The 15,559-nt window shown below is 44.2% G+C and overlaps 1 protein-coding gene across 1 annotated transcript in view; it reads left to right on the top strand.

Moving 5' to 3' along the window:
- LOC129712782 (uncharacterized) overlaps positions 1-12,464 on the top strand; it is a 246,420-nt gene extending 233,956 nt beyond the window's left edge. Inside the window, exon 3 of the mRNA XM_055661513.1 lies at positions 11,907-12,464. Within this exon, the coding sequence (XP_055517488.1) occupies positions 11,907-12,125 (219 nt within the window). The 3' untranslated portion in view covers positions 12,126-12,464. The remainder of the gene's footprint in view (positions 1-11,906) is intronic.
- The last annotated feature ends 3,095 nt before the right edge of the window (positions 12,465-15,559 follow it).

Below are 15,559 nucleotides of genomic sequence, written 5' to 3'. Positions count from 1 at the left end.
GCAAGGAGCTTTGCAGCCAGTGAAACACTCCTGAAATGTAGTCACTATTGTTGTGCCGACACATTGCCAGCACAGTGGGCTCCAACTGTCAGTGCTGTGATCATCAGCAGATAATCAGTTTGCAGCAAAGTTCATGAAGGGGATAAGAAATGTAATCCAGTGTAATGTGATTAATGCAACTATGGCTAATCGCGTGGTCAGGTCATTCCCTTCGACGAACAAAGTAATATCACGGTCTTAGAACATCGGACTAATGGACATGATGGTGTACCAGAGTACTGAGACCAAAGATGATTGCCATATTTATTTACTATAGTATCTGAATCTTAATGCCCCTGTCCCACTTGGGAAACCTGAACGGAAACCTCTGGAGACTTTGTGCTCCACCCAAGGTTTCCCTGTGGTTTCCGGAGGTTCCCCGAGGTTTTTGTCAGTCTCCCTACCTGCTTCCACTACCTGCAACCTCCGGCAACCACCTGCAACCTCCGGGAACCGCACGGAAATCTTGGGTGGGGCGCAAAGTCTCCAGAGGTTTCCGTTCAGGTTTCCTGAGTGGGACAGGGGGCATTATTCTTGAATGCACTACCTCCCTGTGAAAACTACAGGATGGATTACTTATAGGGGGCTAATTGTTAAAGGGATTAACTATTAACATTGTTAAATATTTAGGCCTCGGCTGTTCTTAGACTGGGTACGATTCATTTGTTACTTTCTCCGACCTGATGGTCTATGCAATCTCCCGGTTGCCAAACCTTTTCACTCCCCTTCCCATTCCCACACAGACCTTTCTGTCCTTGGCCTCCACCACTGTCAGAGTGAAGCCAAATGCAAATTGGAAGAAAGGGCACCTCATACTTGGCTTGGACAGCTTACAACCCAGCAGTATCAACGTTGAATTTTCTCATTTCAAAAAACTCCTACATTCTTTCCCCTCCTCTCTCTCCCCTCACCTCTCCCCCACACTAGTCGTTCTGCTAGTTCCACTGTCCACATCCTTGTATCCCTGTTGTTATTGTTATGGACCACCCTTCCTGAGGTCTGTATGCTCTGGACCTCTATCTTGCAGGCTGCCGTAAGATTCCGATCCGAAACTTCCCCAATTCCATTTCTCCAGAGACGCTGCATGACCCGCTGAGTTACACCAGCATTTTGTGTCTAACATCAGTACAAACCAGCATCTGCAGTTTCTTCTACGCAAGGCTGGTGACCTTGTTGTTTAAGTTACTGATATTGATTTAATGCACATGAAATTATCTAATCAACCTTCACTCATTGTGTTTTCCACAAAGGAATTATGCTGCTTTTATTGGGAGGTCTTTGAGATTTCTGTTAAAAATTCTGACTAGGATTTTATTCCTAGCGGCACAATGTTCCTGAGCATTCAAGTTGCAGAACCAGGCTGTGAAGCAACCAATCTATATTGTGTGTACATCGACATTCCGAATCTCCCCAATCTTCTAAGGAAGTACAGGTGTTGATGGGCTTCCTTTATGATTGAATCAATGTGCTGGGCACAGGATAGATCTTCAGAAATAATCATACCCAGGAACTTGAGCTTGTTGATTCTCTCCTCCACCAACCCATCGATGAAGACAGGTTGTGGGTTCTCAGCTTTCCCCTTCGAATGTTAATGTTCAGCTGCTTGGATAGACATAAAGCTCTGGGGTGACTCAACGGGTTAGGCAGCATCTCCGGTGAACAGGATGGGTGACATTTCGGGTCAGCACCCTTCGTCAGACAAAGAAGGTTTGTCTGAAGAAGATGTCGGAAGAAGGATTCCGACCAAAAGCGTTGCCCACCCTTCTCCCCCAGAGATGCTGCCTGGCCCGCTGAGTTACTCCAGCACTTTGTGTCTGTCTTCGGTATAAAGTAGTATCTGCAGTTCCTTTTTTTCATGTTCAGCTCCTTGCTCTTTGTGACGTTGAGCAAGATTGTTGTTCCGGCACCAGACTGTCAGATTTTCAAACTCCCTCCTGGACTGATTACCCATTATTCATCCAAAAAGGTGGTATCATTGGCAAATTTACAAAAGGTGTAGGAATTGTGACTGGGGTGGTGGTGGTTAATGATGGAATAGAGATTTGGCCCAAAGCTTGGTGTCAAATTACCTCGTAATTCACTTTTAGACAAATAGGTTTAAGGTGAAAGGGACTCGTTGAAGGTGAAGGGGAAACGATTTAATAGGAATCCGAGGGGTAACTTTTTCACACAAATGGTAGTAGGTGTATGGAACGAGCTGCCTGAGGAGGTAGTTGAGGCATGGAGTATCCCAACATTTAAGAAATAGTTAGACAGGTACATGAATAGGACAGGTTTGGAAGGATATGGTACAAACTCGGGTAGGTGGACTAGTGTAGCTGGGACATTGTCCCAATAAGCTCAAGGTAGAAGAATACGATGAGACATATCTTAATATGTACAGCATGCAGAGTAGAGGATGCTTGCAGAGAATTTTGGCAAGAGACAGCAAGAATATTAGTCTGAGGAAGGGTCACAACCCAAATCATCACCTATTCCTTTTCTCTGGAGATGCTGCCTGTCCCACTTAGGCGACTCTTTAGGCGACTACCAGGGACTAGTTTTAATGCAATTCACCTATGACACCTGGCGACTACCTACGACAGAAAAAAATTGTTGCCACGGTCGGCGAAAACTTTTCAACGTTAAAATTTGTCACCAGTAGTCGCCCAAAAAATCACTTTACTCCAACACTTTGTGTCTATCTTCAGTGTAATCCAGCATTGGCAGTTTCTTCCTACACAAGAATATTATGATTTATTAACGGGTGAGCGAAAGGCACGAAAGATTGTAATGCAAAGACGCTGCCTACCTTCTGATTGTGCCAGAGCCCAGCAGGGTCTAACAATCAATATCATTTGACAGCATTAGTGGTTGAGCAAATGTCCCACAGCTTGTTAATTAGGGTCGCCATCGAAACCTCATCATTACCTCCAATTGTCCCTTTTGTTCGGCACTCTCTCACCTGAGCTGTTAGTGAGCTCAGGTTGCAACAGCCAAGCTGGAGGGGCGGACTGCTCATATACCATTGGGGCCACCAGCCTTCTATCATTCGTGGAAGCTGTATACTCTGTAAACAATGCCCCGAACTTCAGCAGCTGTTTGAAGGGCCGAGCGATGGAATAACACAACACAGTTAGTCAAGCGCAGTTTATGAGATCAATTTCTTGTCAAACAGGCTGCTGCTGAAAAGACTGCCCACCTGATAGTAGGCGAGGGGTTCCAAACCCCTGCAGAACTGGGTCAGGCCTGCTACCTTTCCACATCTATGTTGGAACAAACATTTAGCGTAGGCAGGAACTGCAGATGCTGGCTTTAACCGATGATAGGCACAAAAAGCTGGAGTAACTCAGTGGATCAGACAGCATCTCTGGAGAAAAGGAATAGGTGACGTTTTGGGTCGAGACCCTTCTTCAGACAGAAGTCGATGTCTTTGAGAACCTTCTTAAGTCTGAAGAAGAATCTCGACCCGAAACGTCACCTGTTCCTTTTCTCCAGAGATGCTGTCTGACTCGCTGAGTTACTCCAGCTTTGTGTGTCTATAAACAGTTAGCATATGTAGGAATGGCAACGGTGAGATCAACAGGATAGTTTGAATCCAATGTTGTGTTGTGGAGCATGTTTAGGGTGCCACAGTGGAGCAGCGATAGATTTAGTGCCTTACAGCACCAGAGACCCGGGTTCGATATTGACTATGGGTGCTTGTCTCTACGGAGTTTGTACGTTCTCCCTGTGACCGCGTGGGTCGTCTCTGGACGTTCCGGTTTCTGCCGCACTCCAAAGACGTACAGGCTTGTAGGTTTAATTGGCTCTGGTAAAAAAAATCGTCAATTGTCCCTAGAGTGTAGGATAAGGCTAGTGTACAGGGTGATCACTGGTTTTTGCAACCTCGGTGGACCAAAGGTCCTATCGTCGCTCTGTATCTCGTATCTCTAAAGTGTCTCTTGAAGATCTCAAACGCATTGTAACAAAGTCCCGAAGAAAACTGGAAAGACACAAAAAAAATGATTTTGCTTGCGTAGAATCGTGAACAATTATGGCTGTGCCAAGGTAGCCTGTGGACATAAAATATTATGCCGAGGGGCTCCATTTTTTTTTAACATTGGTGTTTATTCAATTAAACCATCCAGGTTATGGGTTTCATTCACAGACTGTATTGAGTAGATAAGGAACTGCAGATACTTGTTTAAACGGTAGATAGACACTAAAAGCTGGAGTAACTCAGGTAGACAAAAATGCTGGAGAAACTCAGCGGGTAATGTCAACAGGCTCCCCTGGTACAGCCACAATTACATATTGTTCGTTATTCTACGCGGGCAAATCTACCCAAAATAAAATCATTTTTATCTCTCCAGATTTTTTCGGGACTTTGTTACAATGTGTTTGAGATCTTTCACGACCTAGTTCACGACCTCTGCCGAGTTTGCTCTTGACTCATACTCGCAACATGGTCATCACGAGGTTGTAGGAGGTCGTAGGAGGTCGTAGGTAGGTCATAGCAGGCCTTGATGCTAGCCGTAGGTACTCATGGCATCAAGCAGTTTGGGCCGTTTTTCTAGCCTGATGAAAAATATCCACGAGTATAAAAGGTTGCGAATTAGGTCGTGAAAGCGGGACAGGCCCTTAACTCAGGAATGGGTGACATTTTGGGTTGAGACCCTTCTTCACATTCTCCACCCAAAACGTCACCCATTCATTCTCTCCAGAGATGGTGTCTGTCCACCTGAGTTACTCCAGCTTTTTGTGTCTACCTTCAGCCTAGAATATAAATATAAACATTGTAATGTAATGTATATTATATCTGCAAACAATAGGAAAATGTATTTCTGTAAACTAGAACTCATTGTGGGGAAAGGGAGGGGACCAATTTATTTTGCAACATGTGACATCCACTCTCCACTGTCCTCATAGATCCTAATACACATCAGGTTTGGTTTGTCCCTCATCCCTAGAGTGGCTGAAAATATTGGTTCCTGATACAACAGATTAATTTAAATATCTTATTGTCTTTCTTATCTTATTAGGGGCAGCACAGTAGCACAGCGGTAGAGCTGCTGCCTTACATCACCAGAGACCTGGGTTCGATCCTGACCGCGAGTTCTGTCTGGACGGAGTTTGTATGTTCCCCCTGTGAATGCGTTTGTTTCTTCTGGGTGCTCTGCTTTTCTCCAACACCCCAAAGATGTACAGGTTTGTAGGTTAATTGGCCTCGATAAAAAATGTACATTGTGCCTAGTGTAGAGGATAGTATGGGATCGGCACGGACTCGATGGGCCGAAAGGCCTATTTCCGCACTGTATCTACAAACTAAACTAAACTAAGTTGCCGCTTTTCAGCACTAAAGATCAGGTTTGTTCCTGACTACAGGTGCTGCTGTACCCAGTTTGTACGTTCTCACTATGACCGCAACCCACCCAAACCACTCCCTCCCCAGGAACTTACCCCTGCAACTGCAGGAGATGCAACACCTGTCCCTATACCTCCTCCCTCGACTCCATCTAAAGACCCCGAGGTTTGGCAGAGGTTCTCTTGCATCTCATCCAACCTCATCTACTGTATCTGCTGTTCTGGGTGTGGACTCCTGTATATTGGCGAGACCAAACGCAGGCTTGGCCATCGTTTCGCTCAGCACCTCTACTGGGTCTGCCTACACCTATGTGATCTGCTGTTGCTGAACACTTTAATTCCCCTTCACATTCACAAACTGACCTTTCTGTCCTGTGCCTCCTCCGCTGTCAGTGAGGCACAATGAAACGAGGAACACCATCTGATACTTTGGTTGGGCAGTTTACAACACAACGGTATGAATATTGACCTCTACAAGTAACCCTTGCTTTCCCTCCCTCTCCATCCCTCCCCCATCTTAGCTCTCCAACCAGTCTGACTGTCTTCCTGATTAAATCTTATCTCTGTTTGCTTTGTTGTCTCCTTTCCCCAGCTAACAATGATCTATTCTACATTTTCCTTGATCTACATCCCCTTTGATGTCTCGTTTGCACACTTTACCCTTCCATACATCTGTGTCTCCCTCCCCCCCTGATTCTCGGTCTGAAGAAGGGTCTTGACCCGAAACATCATCCATTCCTTCTCTCCAGAGATACTGCCTGTCCCACTGAGTTACTCCAGCATTTTGTGTCTATCAAGATGATTCATTCTCCCAATGACCATGTGGGTTTTCTGCTGAGGAACCAGAGTTCCTCCCACACTACAAAGACGTACAGGTTTATAGGTTAATGAGTTTTAGTAAGTTGTAAAGTTGTCTTTAGTGTGTAGGATGGTGCTAGTGTATGGGGTGATCCTGGTCAGCATGAACTCAGTGGGCCAAAGGGCCTGTTTCCACGCTGTATCTCTAAATTCTAAAAGTCTAAAGCCATCCTTAACAACAAAACCAACAGTGCTTCCTGAACAAAATAAAGTGAGTACATCATAGAGAGCCCACCATGTACAAGGCACAAGTCAAGAGGATGCTCTACTGCCCACCTGTTCTTCAATGTTCAGGGAACTGAACAACACCCAAGGTACACAAAATTGCTGGAGAAACTCAGCGGGTGCAGCAGCATCTATGGAGCGAAGGAAATCGGCGACGTTTTGGGCTGAAACCCTTCTTCAGACCCATGCCTACTTTGAACAACACCCAGATCAGATCAGATCAACCCATTTAATTGGCAGAGATACTCTGAACCAACATCTCAAAACGGGGGAAGAGCAAATAATAATCTCCCGACGCCGGGGCAAGACCACCCGGTGAGAACGGCCAGGAACATCGGGCCTCCGTAGAGGCAATAGCGGTGGCCTCAATAGGCCTGACTTTGGGTGAACTGGGGATGGGGACTGGACATTGTGCCTTCCCCCACAGTGGTATCCATTGTGGGGAAATGATTTTTTTTGTGTGTGTAAGTAAACGTTAATCTGTGTCCAAGATGGCTGTCGGAAGGGAGATTGGACGCTGGCACGCTTTAGCTGCCGCTGCTCTCTCCTCACATTGTTGTTGTGATTTGTAGATCTACCTGTTGCACTTGTGTCCATGTGAAGTATTATCTGATGTAATTAGGTCGCATGCAAACAAAAGCTTTTCAATGTTCAGGTGACAATAATCAGTTCATACTTAAGTTCATAAGCTGTAAGAGCAGAATTAGGCTATTTGGCCCATCAAGTCTACTCCGCCATTCAATCATGGCTGATCTATCATTCCCTCTCAACCCAATTCTCCTGCCTTCTCCCCATAACCCTTGACACCCTCCCTATTCAATAATTCATAAACCAATAATAATAATATCAATACCAGCAAGTTGTGGATGTATTTTCATCACACGGTAGGGTTGTTTGTTTCATACCTCAACATTTGCTGGTTTAAACCAAAGATAGACACAAAATGCTGGAGTAACTCAGTGGGTCAGGCAGCATCTCTGACATATCCACCATGGGAAAAGGGTTCTGCATTTATCCTATGTGCTGTTTGTTTTAAAGTAGTCATGCAAATGAATTGAAGAGCGGTGCGGTGGCGTAGCGGTATAGTCGAAGCCTTACAGCACCAGAGAGTCCATCGTGTTCCATCCTGACTACGGGTGCTGTCTGTACAGAGATGGTACGTTCTCCCCGTGACCGCGTGGGTTTTCTCCAAGACCTTTGATTTCCTCCCACACTCAAAAGACGTGCAAGTTTGTAGGCTAATTGGTTTGGCATAAATGTAAAAACATGATTCCTAGCGTGTGTAGGATGGTGTTTAATGTGTGGGGATCGCTGGTCGGCGTGGACGGTGGGCTGAAGGACCTGTTTCCGCGCTCTATCTCTAAACTAAACTAATAATCATGTATTGTCTTTCCGTCAAATGGAAAGCACACCACAAAAGCTTTTCCCTGTACCTCGGTACACGTGACGATAAGCTAAACTGAAACTCTTTTCTTCTTCTTTCGTGTGGCGTGCACAGCCTAAAGTTGGTGGACAACTTGTTCTGTTTGATCTCCCGTTTGTGCACGTCAAGTTGATTGCATTAGTCGAAACAGGGCGGACCACGTGAAGGTTGCAATCTTCCACCCCTGAAACTCTTTTGAGAGACAGGGAGAGCATAAGAACATATTGTCTTTTCAAGTTGTAGTTTGTGTTTAATTCTCTTTAATGTTGCAGGGGTGTTTAGACAGGTAGCAGCAGGCAATTGGTGGGATGGAAGGGAGAAGGACTGCTCTGTGGTGTGGATCTATTAAAGACAGGCTTAAGAGATTAACCGATAAACTTGAGAATTTACATTGCAATTGGATAAGTCCTGAGGATAAGCCTGCTCTGTTAATATGGACAAAATAAAACAGAGGAAGTAATTAGGAGCTCAATGCAAGTAAGGACACAGAGAAAGTAATTGGATAATACTTTAAATTTAAGTATTTGCTGAGATACTGTGGGGGAGTTACATTCAGGAGCTGTGCACAACTTGCAAAATGTGGCAAGTCATCCAGTGGTTTCAAGCTCCAGCAGTTAAGGATGGCACAGAGGCACAGCTGGTAGAGTTGCTGCTTCACAGGGCCAGAGAACCCAAGCTCAATCTTGACCCCACGTGTCTCAGTGGTTGGAATAAGGCAGATATGTCCAAGCATGGACATGCAACCAACATGGTCAATACGCAGGCTGTAGCTTTGTATATTGACCACGTAATGAAAAGGTTTTTAAAGGATTATAAAGGATTTAGTATTAATGTGCATAGTGTCCCAGGTCTCAACGGCACAGGCAGCATCTCTGGATAGAAGGATGGTGACGTTTCAGGTCGAGACCCTTCTTCAGACCTTTGTGTGTAAAGGTTTTCCTTCAGATTGGTATTAAATCTTTTCCCCTTCACCTTAAACCTATGTCCTCTGGTTCTCGATTCACCTACTCTGGGTAAGAGTCTCTGTGCATCCACCTGATCTATTCCTCTCATGATTTTATACATTTCAGTAAGATCACTCCTCATCCTCTGCACTCCAATGGATGGAGTCCCAGCCTACTCATGTAGAGTCTTTCCACTGACTGGTTAGCACGCAACAAAAGTTTCTCACTGTACCTCGGTACTTGGGTCAATAAACTAAACTAAATTAAAGTAAACTTCTCCTGCGAGTAGAACAACTTTGACTTCCTGTACGGCGACCAGTTAGTAAACGTGTGATAGATCTCAGAGCAAATCACAGTCCATGCAACAGTCATCTCTCACTGTCTTGTAGCAATATTCAGTGCTTAAGTATTTTTGGTATGCTCTTTGATTTGAGGATTATAATCAGCCATAAAGAACATCTGTGAAGAACGTGCATGCTTGATTGGACATGGCTCGGCTGTTGAATCCTCCCTAAAAATTCACTTTTATTCACTGGCTTTCGACACTGGCTGAGACATTGTTCCTGTTTTAGTGCTTTTAATGTCTTTTAATTTTTTACTGTTTTTATAGTCCTGTCGTCTTAATGGTTTTAGTAGTTTGTAATAACTTTTTGTTGATTTCCCATGTACAGCACTTTGTGGTAACTGATGTTGTCTAAAAGCGCTTTATAAATAAAGTTATTATTATTATTATTATTGATGAAGCATATTTGTCCCATTTCCCACCAAATAGCCATTGCTGTTGACATCAACAAGGCTTCTCAATGATCTCGGCTGAGTTCTCTTGCTATCAGCAAAGACGGACTAGACCTGTCTATTCATTTCTATTGTCACCTCCTCAACAGGTTCATCAACTCACTGCATACCCAAGAAAACTCTGACTCCCAAGAGATCTACTCTCTCCACTATGGAGTTACAAGTCAGTGTCATTGCTCATCAAATATCTTTTCTTTCTCTAGAGATGTGTCTGTTGTTGTGATGATTCTTGTCCCAGTTGTAATTCATTGGAATATGGACCATGGGTGATATTAGTAGTGATTATCAATAACAATGGTGTAATAATCTGTAGGAGATATCAGTGACTTTGAAACATGTGTTTTAATCATCTTAATGGAAAACAACACACCCGGTTCTATGGTTTTACGTTCTATTACATGTGTAAGAAGGAGCTACAGATGCTGGTTTATACTGAAGATAGACACAAACTCAGCGGTACAGGCAGAATCTGTGGAGAGGAATGGGTGACATTTCAGGTTGAGACCCTTCTCCAAGGTCTGAAGAAGGGTCTCTACCCAAAATGTCACCCATTCCTTTTCTCCAGAGTTGCAGTCTGTTCCGCTGAGTTACTCCAGCATTTTGTGTCTATCTTCCATTACGATATATGATATGTGATTTCATTTTAGCAAATGCACATATGACTCATTTACACATAAACACACCACATTTTCTTCCCCTCCCCTGCCCCACAATCAGTCTGAAGAATGGTCCTGACCTATCCACGTTCACACGAAATGCTGCCTGAGCTACTCCAGCACTTTGTCTCTTTTTGTGTAAACCAGCATCTGCAGTTCCTTGGTTCTGTATGAAACATCCTATGGATTTGCAGTGCATTCAGAAAGTATTCAGACCACTTCATTTTTTCTACATTTTGTTACATTACAGCCTTATTCTAAATTTGATTCTTTTTTTTAAATATCTACACACAATACCCCATTATAAAAAAAGTGAGACATGTGTTTAGATTTTTTTTGCAAAGTAATTAATAAGAAATAACTGAAATATCACATTTCTATAAGTGTTCAGACCCTTTACTCAGTATTTTGATGAGGCATCTTTGGCAGCGATTACAGCCTCAAGTCCTCTTGGGTGTGACAGCTACAAGCTTGGCACACCTGTATTTGGATAATTTCTCCAATTCTTCTCTGCAGACCATCTCAAGCTCTGCCAGGTTGGATGGAGAGCGTCGATGCACAGCTCATTTCAGGTCCCTCCAGAGATGTTCGATCGGGTTCAAGTCTGGGCCACTCAAGGACATTCACAGGCTTGTCACAAAGCCACTCCTGCGTTGTCTTGGCTGTGTGCTTAGGGTCGTTGTCCTGTTGGAAGGTGAACCTCTGCCCCAGTCTGATGTCAGAATGCTCTGGAGCAGGTTTTCATTAAGGATCTCTCTGTACTTTGCTCCGTTCATCTTTCCCTCGATCCTGACCAGTCTCCCATTTCCTGCTGATGAAAAACATCCCCACAGCATGATGCTGCCACCACCATGCTTCACCGTAGGTATGGTATTGGCCAGGTGATGAGCGGTGCCTGGTTTCCTCCAGACGTGACGCTTGGCATTCAGGCCAAAGAGTTCAATCTTGGTTTCATCATGGAATGTTATTTCTCATGGTCTGAGAGTCCTTTTGGAAAACTCCAAGCGAGTTGTCATTTGCCTATTACTGAGGATTGGCTTCCGTCTGGCCACTCTTCCATAAAGGCCTGATTCGTGGAGTGCTGCAGATATAGTTGTCCTTCTGGAAGTTTCTCCCATCTCCACAGAGGAACTCTGGAGCTCTGTCAGTAACCATCGTGTTCTTGGTCACCTCCCTGACCCAATTGCTCAGTTTCGGCGGGCGGCCAGCTTTATGAAGAAACCTGGTGGTTCCAAAGTTCTTCCATTTAAGAATGATGGAGGCCCCTGTGCTCTGCTGCAGAAATTGTTTTATACCCTTCCCCAGATCTGTGTCGCGACACAATCCTGTCTCGGAGGTCTACGGACAATTTTGCTCAATTTTGATTGTCATAGCAAAGGGCCTGAATACTTATGTAAATGTGATATTTCAGGTTTTTTTTAATTACTTTGCAAAAATTTCTAAACACCTGTTTTCACTTCGTCATTCTGGAGTATTGTGTGTAGTTTGATGATAAAATAAACGAATATAATCCATTTTAAAATAAGGCTGTAATGTATCAAAATGTGGAAAAAGTGAAGGGGTCTGAATACTTTCTGAATGCAATGCATGGTCACTTTTATTAATACCAGCTTTCCACTTGTATATTTATCTCTTTATCAGAATTCCGCATTACCTAGTACCTTAAACCTGGAGGGGAGCTTCGACTGCCGGTCCTGCAGTCTGCGGTGCTTCTGGCTAGCGGCACGGCGGGAACTTAAAATCTTCGACCGCCGGCCTGCGGCCTACACCAACCTAAAGCCGCGGTCTCCGGTGCGGAAGAGCCGACTCTGGACTTACCTGGACTTGTACCTTGTCCTCTTACCATCTGGACGCCCGTAGCAACGGCTGCAGAGGGTTGAGGTCCCGAACAATGGGGGGAAATGAAAGTGATGAATGCTGTGGTGGATGTTTGTGTTAAATTTTTATTGTGTATTGTGTGTTCTTTATCATTGTACCGCTGCTGACAAATTAATTTCACTTGCAGTTAATGTGCAATGTGACGAATAAAACCATACTGTATTGTATTGTATTGTATTGTTATACCGTAGGTGGACAATGACAATATTGTTCCCAGAGGAGTGGAAGGAACTCAATGTTATTTTGTATTTTGTTTAAAACTGAAGTTTTGAAGGTCACTGGGTTAATGGATATTTTAATTAGAATCTCAGTGGCACAGTTTGAAATGGGTGAGATGTTCTCTTGGTGATACACAGAACGATAAACTCTGATGCAAAACCATCCACTTAATGCCTCACTAAAGAAAATGAAGTCTCAAAGTGGTTTTACCTTTTGTCAATTTAGTTTCATAAGTAAAGAATTAAGTTTGTTTTATAAGTAAAGATTTATGTTGGCTTTATAAGAAAATAAATCAGTTTATTTTATATGTAAAGATTGAAGTTAGTTTTATAAGTAAAATAATTAATTTAGTTTTATGTAAAGAATTGTTAGTTTTATAAGTCAATAATTAATTTAGTTTTATGTAAAGAATTGTTAGTTTTATAAGTCAATAATTAAGATAGTTTTATAAGTAAAGATTTATGTTAGTTTTATAAGAATTAAGTTAGTTTTATAAGTAAAGAATAAGTTAATTTTATAAGTAAAGATCTAAGTTAGTTTTATGTCAATAATTAAGTTAGTTCTTTAAGTAAAGAATTTGCAAGTAAAACACACAACTAGTAATTGGATTTCAAAAGCACATAAAGAATTACATTGTATATGCAAGTCAGCATGAGTGTTAATCAGAACATGGATGAAAATGGATGGAGTGTACAAGGGAAAGTGTGTGTGTGTGTGAGAGAGAGAGAAAGAGAGACATCAGCTGGCATCTCCCCTCCCTCTCCAACGCACATTCTGCTTTGAATGAAGGTCACCCATTCAATATGGGGAGGATGCTGAGAGTCTAGCACTGTGTGTTCCCCATCTCATCTCCGACCCAAAGACAACAGGAAGCCTCCGTGTCTGGACGCACAGCGCGGCTGGCTGTTAAACGTCAATCAAAACTGAAAAAGAGATGTCTGCTCCCAATCGGCCACTTTCTTCAATGAACGCCCCACCCCCACCACCAACTTTAGCACCACATGTATTCACACACTTCAGGCAGTGCCTAGCAACAGGAAACGTGATGGAAGGAGCTCGTCTGGGACGGGTAAAAGGCTCCTTTCTTACTTGGTGAAAGATTCATCGTCCTCGGTTTGAAAGCTAACTCCTCCCTTCTGCCGACACTTGTCATAAACAATGGCCGAGCCACTCGGCGGAGGCGATCACTCCCTAATCGCTTGTACATCATTGCTAAAAGCTGACACCAACTTAAAACGGCTTTACTGAAGCCCACCAAGCTGCCCCCTCTCCCACAACCACCACCCCCAAGCCAACACAGCGTGAATGCCACTGAGCCCCCCATTACACAGTTTGATTTGTACTGCTCAGAATGTTTTATGTCTGTCCCTGCCCCGATCTGAGCCTGTGTAGATTGAGTATGAGAGTGGATCTGAATTAAAGCATTGTGCTGTCCTTCAGCTACTGAAATTCATCCCAACGTTCTCTCAACTCCATCCCCGTTGTACGTGGGATATGAAGGACCTCAAAGATGTCATTAAACCTGTCTCTATTCTTTGTGTAACCCACAAAATGTCACACCATGCGCGGCGCACCCTGAATAAAAATGCACAGGGCTGCGGACAATTTGACTAAAGGAATGATTATTTATGTATGTGGGAATTTCTAATTTCCCATTTTATTTTTACTGTTACCGCTGCTATTTTCTTTCCCCAGATGACTAGACACAGTCCAGTGTTCGGTTCCAACTGCGAAGGCAGCTTGTAGTCTGACACAGTTCTCTCTGCTTCCCGCACTGTCAGCGCTATGAAACAGCATAATTCAAAGGCCGGTGGGGTTGGGACGAAGATCGGGGTCACCAGTGGATTCGAGGTGACAAGGGGAATTGTTCCCACGTCCCTCGAACCTGAGTCAGTCCCGAAAGAGCGGAATTAAATGAGAGTCCTCGAGTTCAAATCCACAATCTTCCACAAGAGCACACCCATTCCTTGAGGCAACTCTGTTAGTTTGAAAAAAAAATAATCAGCAAAAAATGCATTTAAAAGATTTGTTTCTTCGAAATGGAGCCTGCAAGTACCTCGATAAATGCAAAGCGTGAAGGCAAAAGCCACTGCTCCACAAGTGTAACATAAAATAATATTTAATTGCATAATAAATCTGAATTCATTTTAACAAACTAATGGTCTGGTTACACTACTGGTTTTGCATTGAGGCTAAGCGGCCTTAAATGGTCCCTGCTCTATAACAATGTCATAAATTGTGCAGTCTCTGCTGAAGGTTTTGTTAAGGTTAACAGTGCAGCACTCAAAGTTACATAAGCCGGACTTCAATTTAAAAGCCTTAAAACATTGTTGTCTTTAAACTTATAAAACTCTGATCTTCGATGTGTATTTATTTGTGTGACATTTGTGTGCGATTCACATCTCCTCAAAAACAAGATGCGCTAACGGTAAAAATTTTACATATTCCAGTAGAGATTTCGCCGTGCAGTCAAAGATCGCCTTATCTGAAAATTTCATGCATTTCAGCTCGTTATTTATGAAAATGTTAAAAAATTTCATATCTTAGAAAATAAACGAGCTGATGATGTCACAATGTGACTGCTCGCGCGGCCTTTGTGCATTGTTTTCCACGCGCAGCGAGTTATGTCACACCCCCCCAACTCGCAGTCATTTGGTTGCTGCCCGCCCGCTCACTGTGGGCCCCGCAGCTCACTCGCTTGCAGCCTGCTTGCCCGGCTCGCCAACCCCTCCTCCACTCTTCCCCCTCCTCTCCCCCTCTCTCCCCCTCTCCTCCTCCTCTCCTCTCCTCCTCCCCCCCCTCCCTCTCTCCCTCCCTTCAACTCTCTCTCCCCCTTCCCTCTCCTCTGTCCCCCTCTCTCCCCCCCTTCTCTAACCCCTGCCTTTTCCCCCCTCCTCCCCTCTCCCCCCTTGTCTCTCCCCTCTACTCTCTCTCCCCCCTCCCCTCCCTTCCACTCTCTCCCCCCCTTCCTCTCCTCTGTCCCCATCTCTCCCCCCCCTCTCTACCCCCTCCTCTCCCCCTTCTTGCTCCCCCCCTCCTCTCTCCCCTCTACTCTCTCTCCACCCTCCCTCCCCCCCTACCCCTCCTCCCACTCTATCAACCTCAACCCCCTCTCAACCCCCCCCCCTCTCTCCCCCCTCCCCATCTCTCTCTCCCTCTCACTATATCTCTCTCCCTCTCTCTTTCTCTCTCTCTAT

The sequence above is a fragment of the Leucoraja erinacea genome, chromosome 33 (genome assembly GCF_028641065.1).
Source record: "Leucoraja erinacea ecotype New England chromosome 33, Leri_hhj_1, whole genome shotgun sequence".
Classification (NCBI taxonomy): Eukaryota; Metazoa; Chordata; class Chondrichthyes; order Rajiformes; family Rajidae; genus Leucoraja; species Leucoraja erinaceus.
The sequence above is the reverse complement of the archived record's forward strand: the minus strand, read 5'-3'. Positions and strand labels throughout refer to the sequence as shown.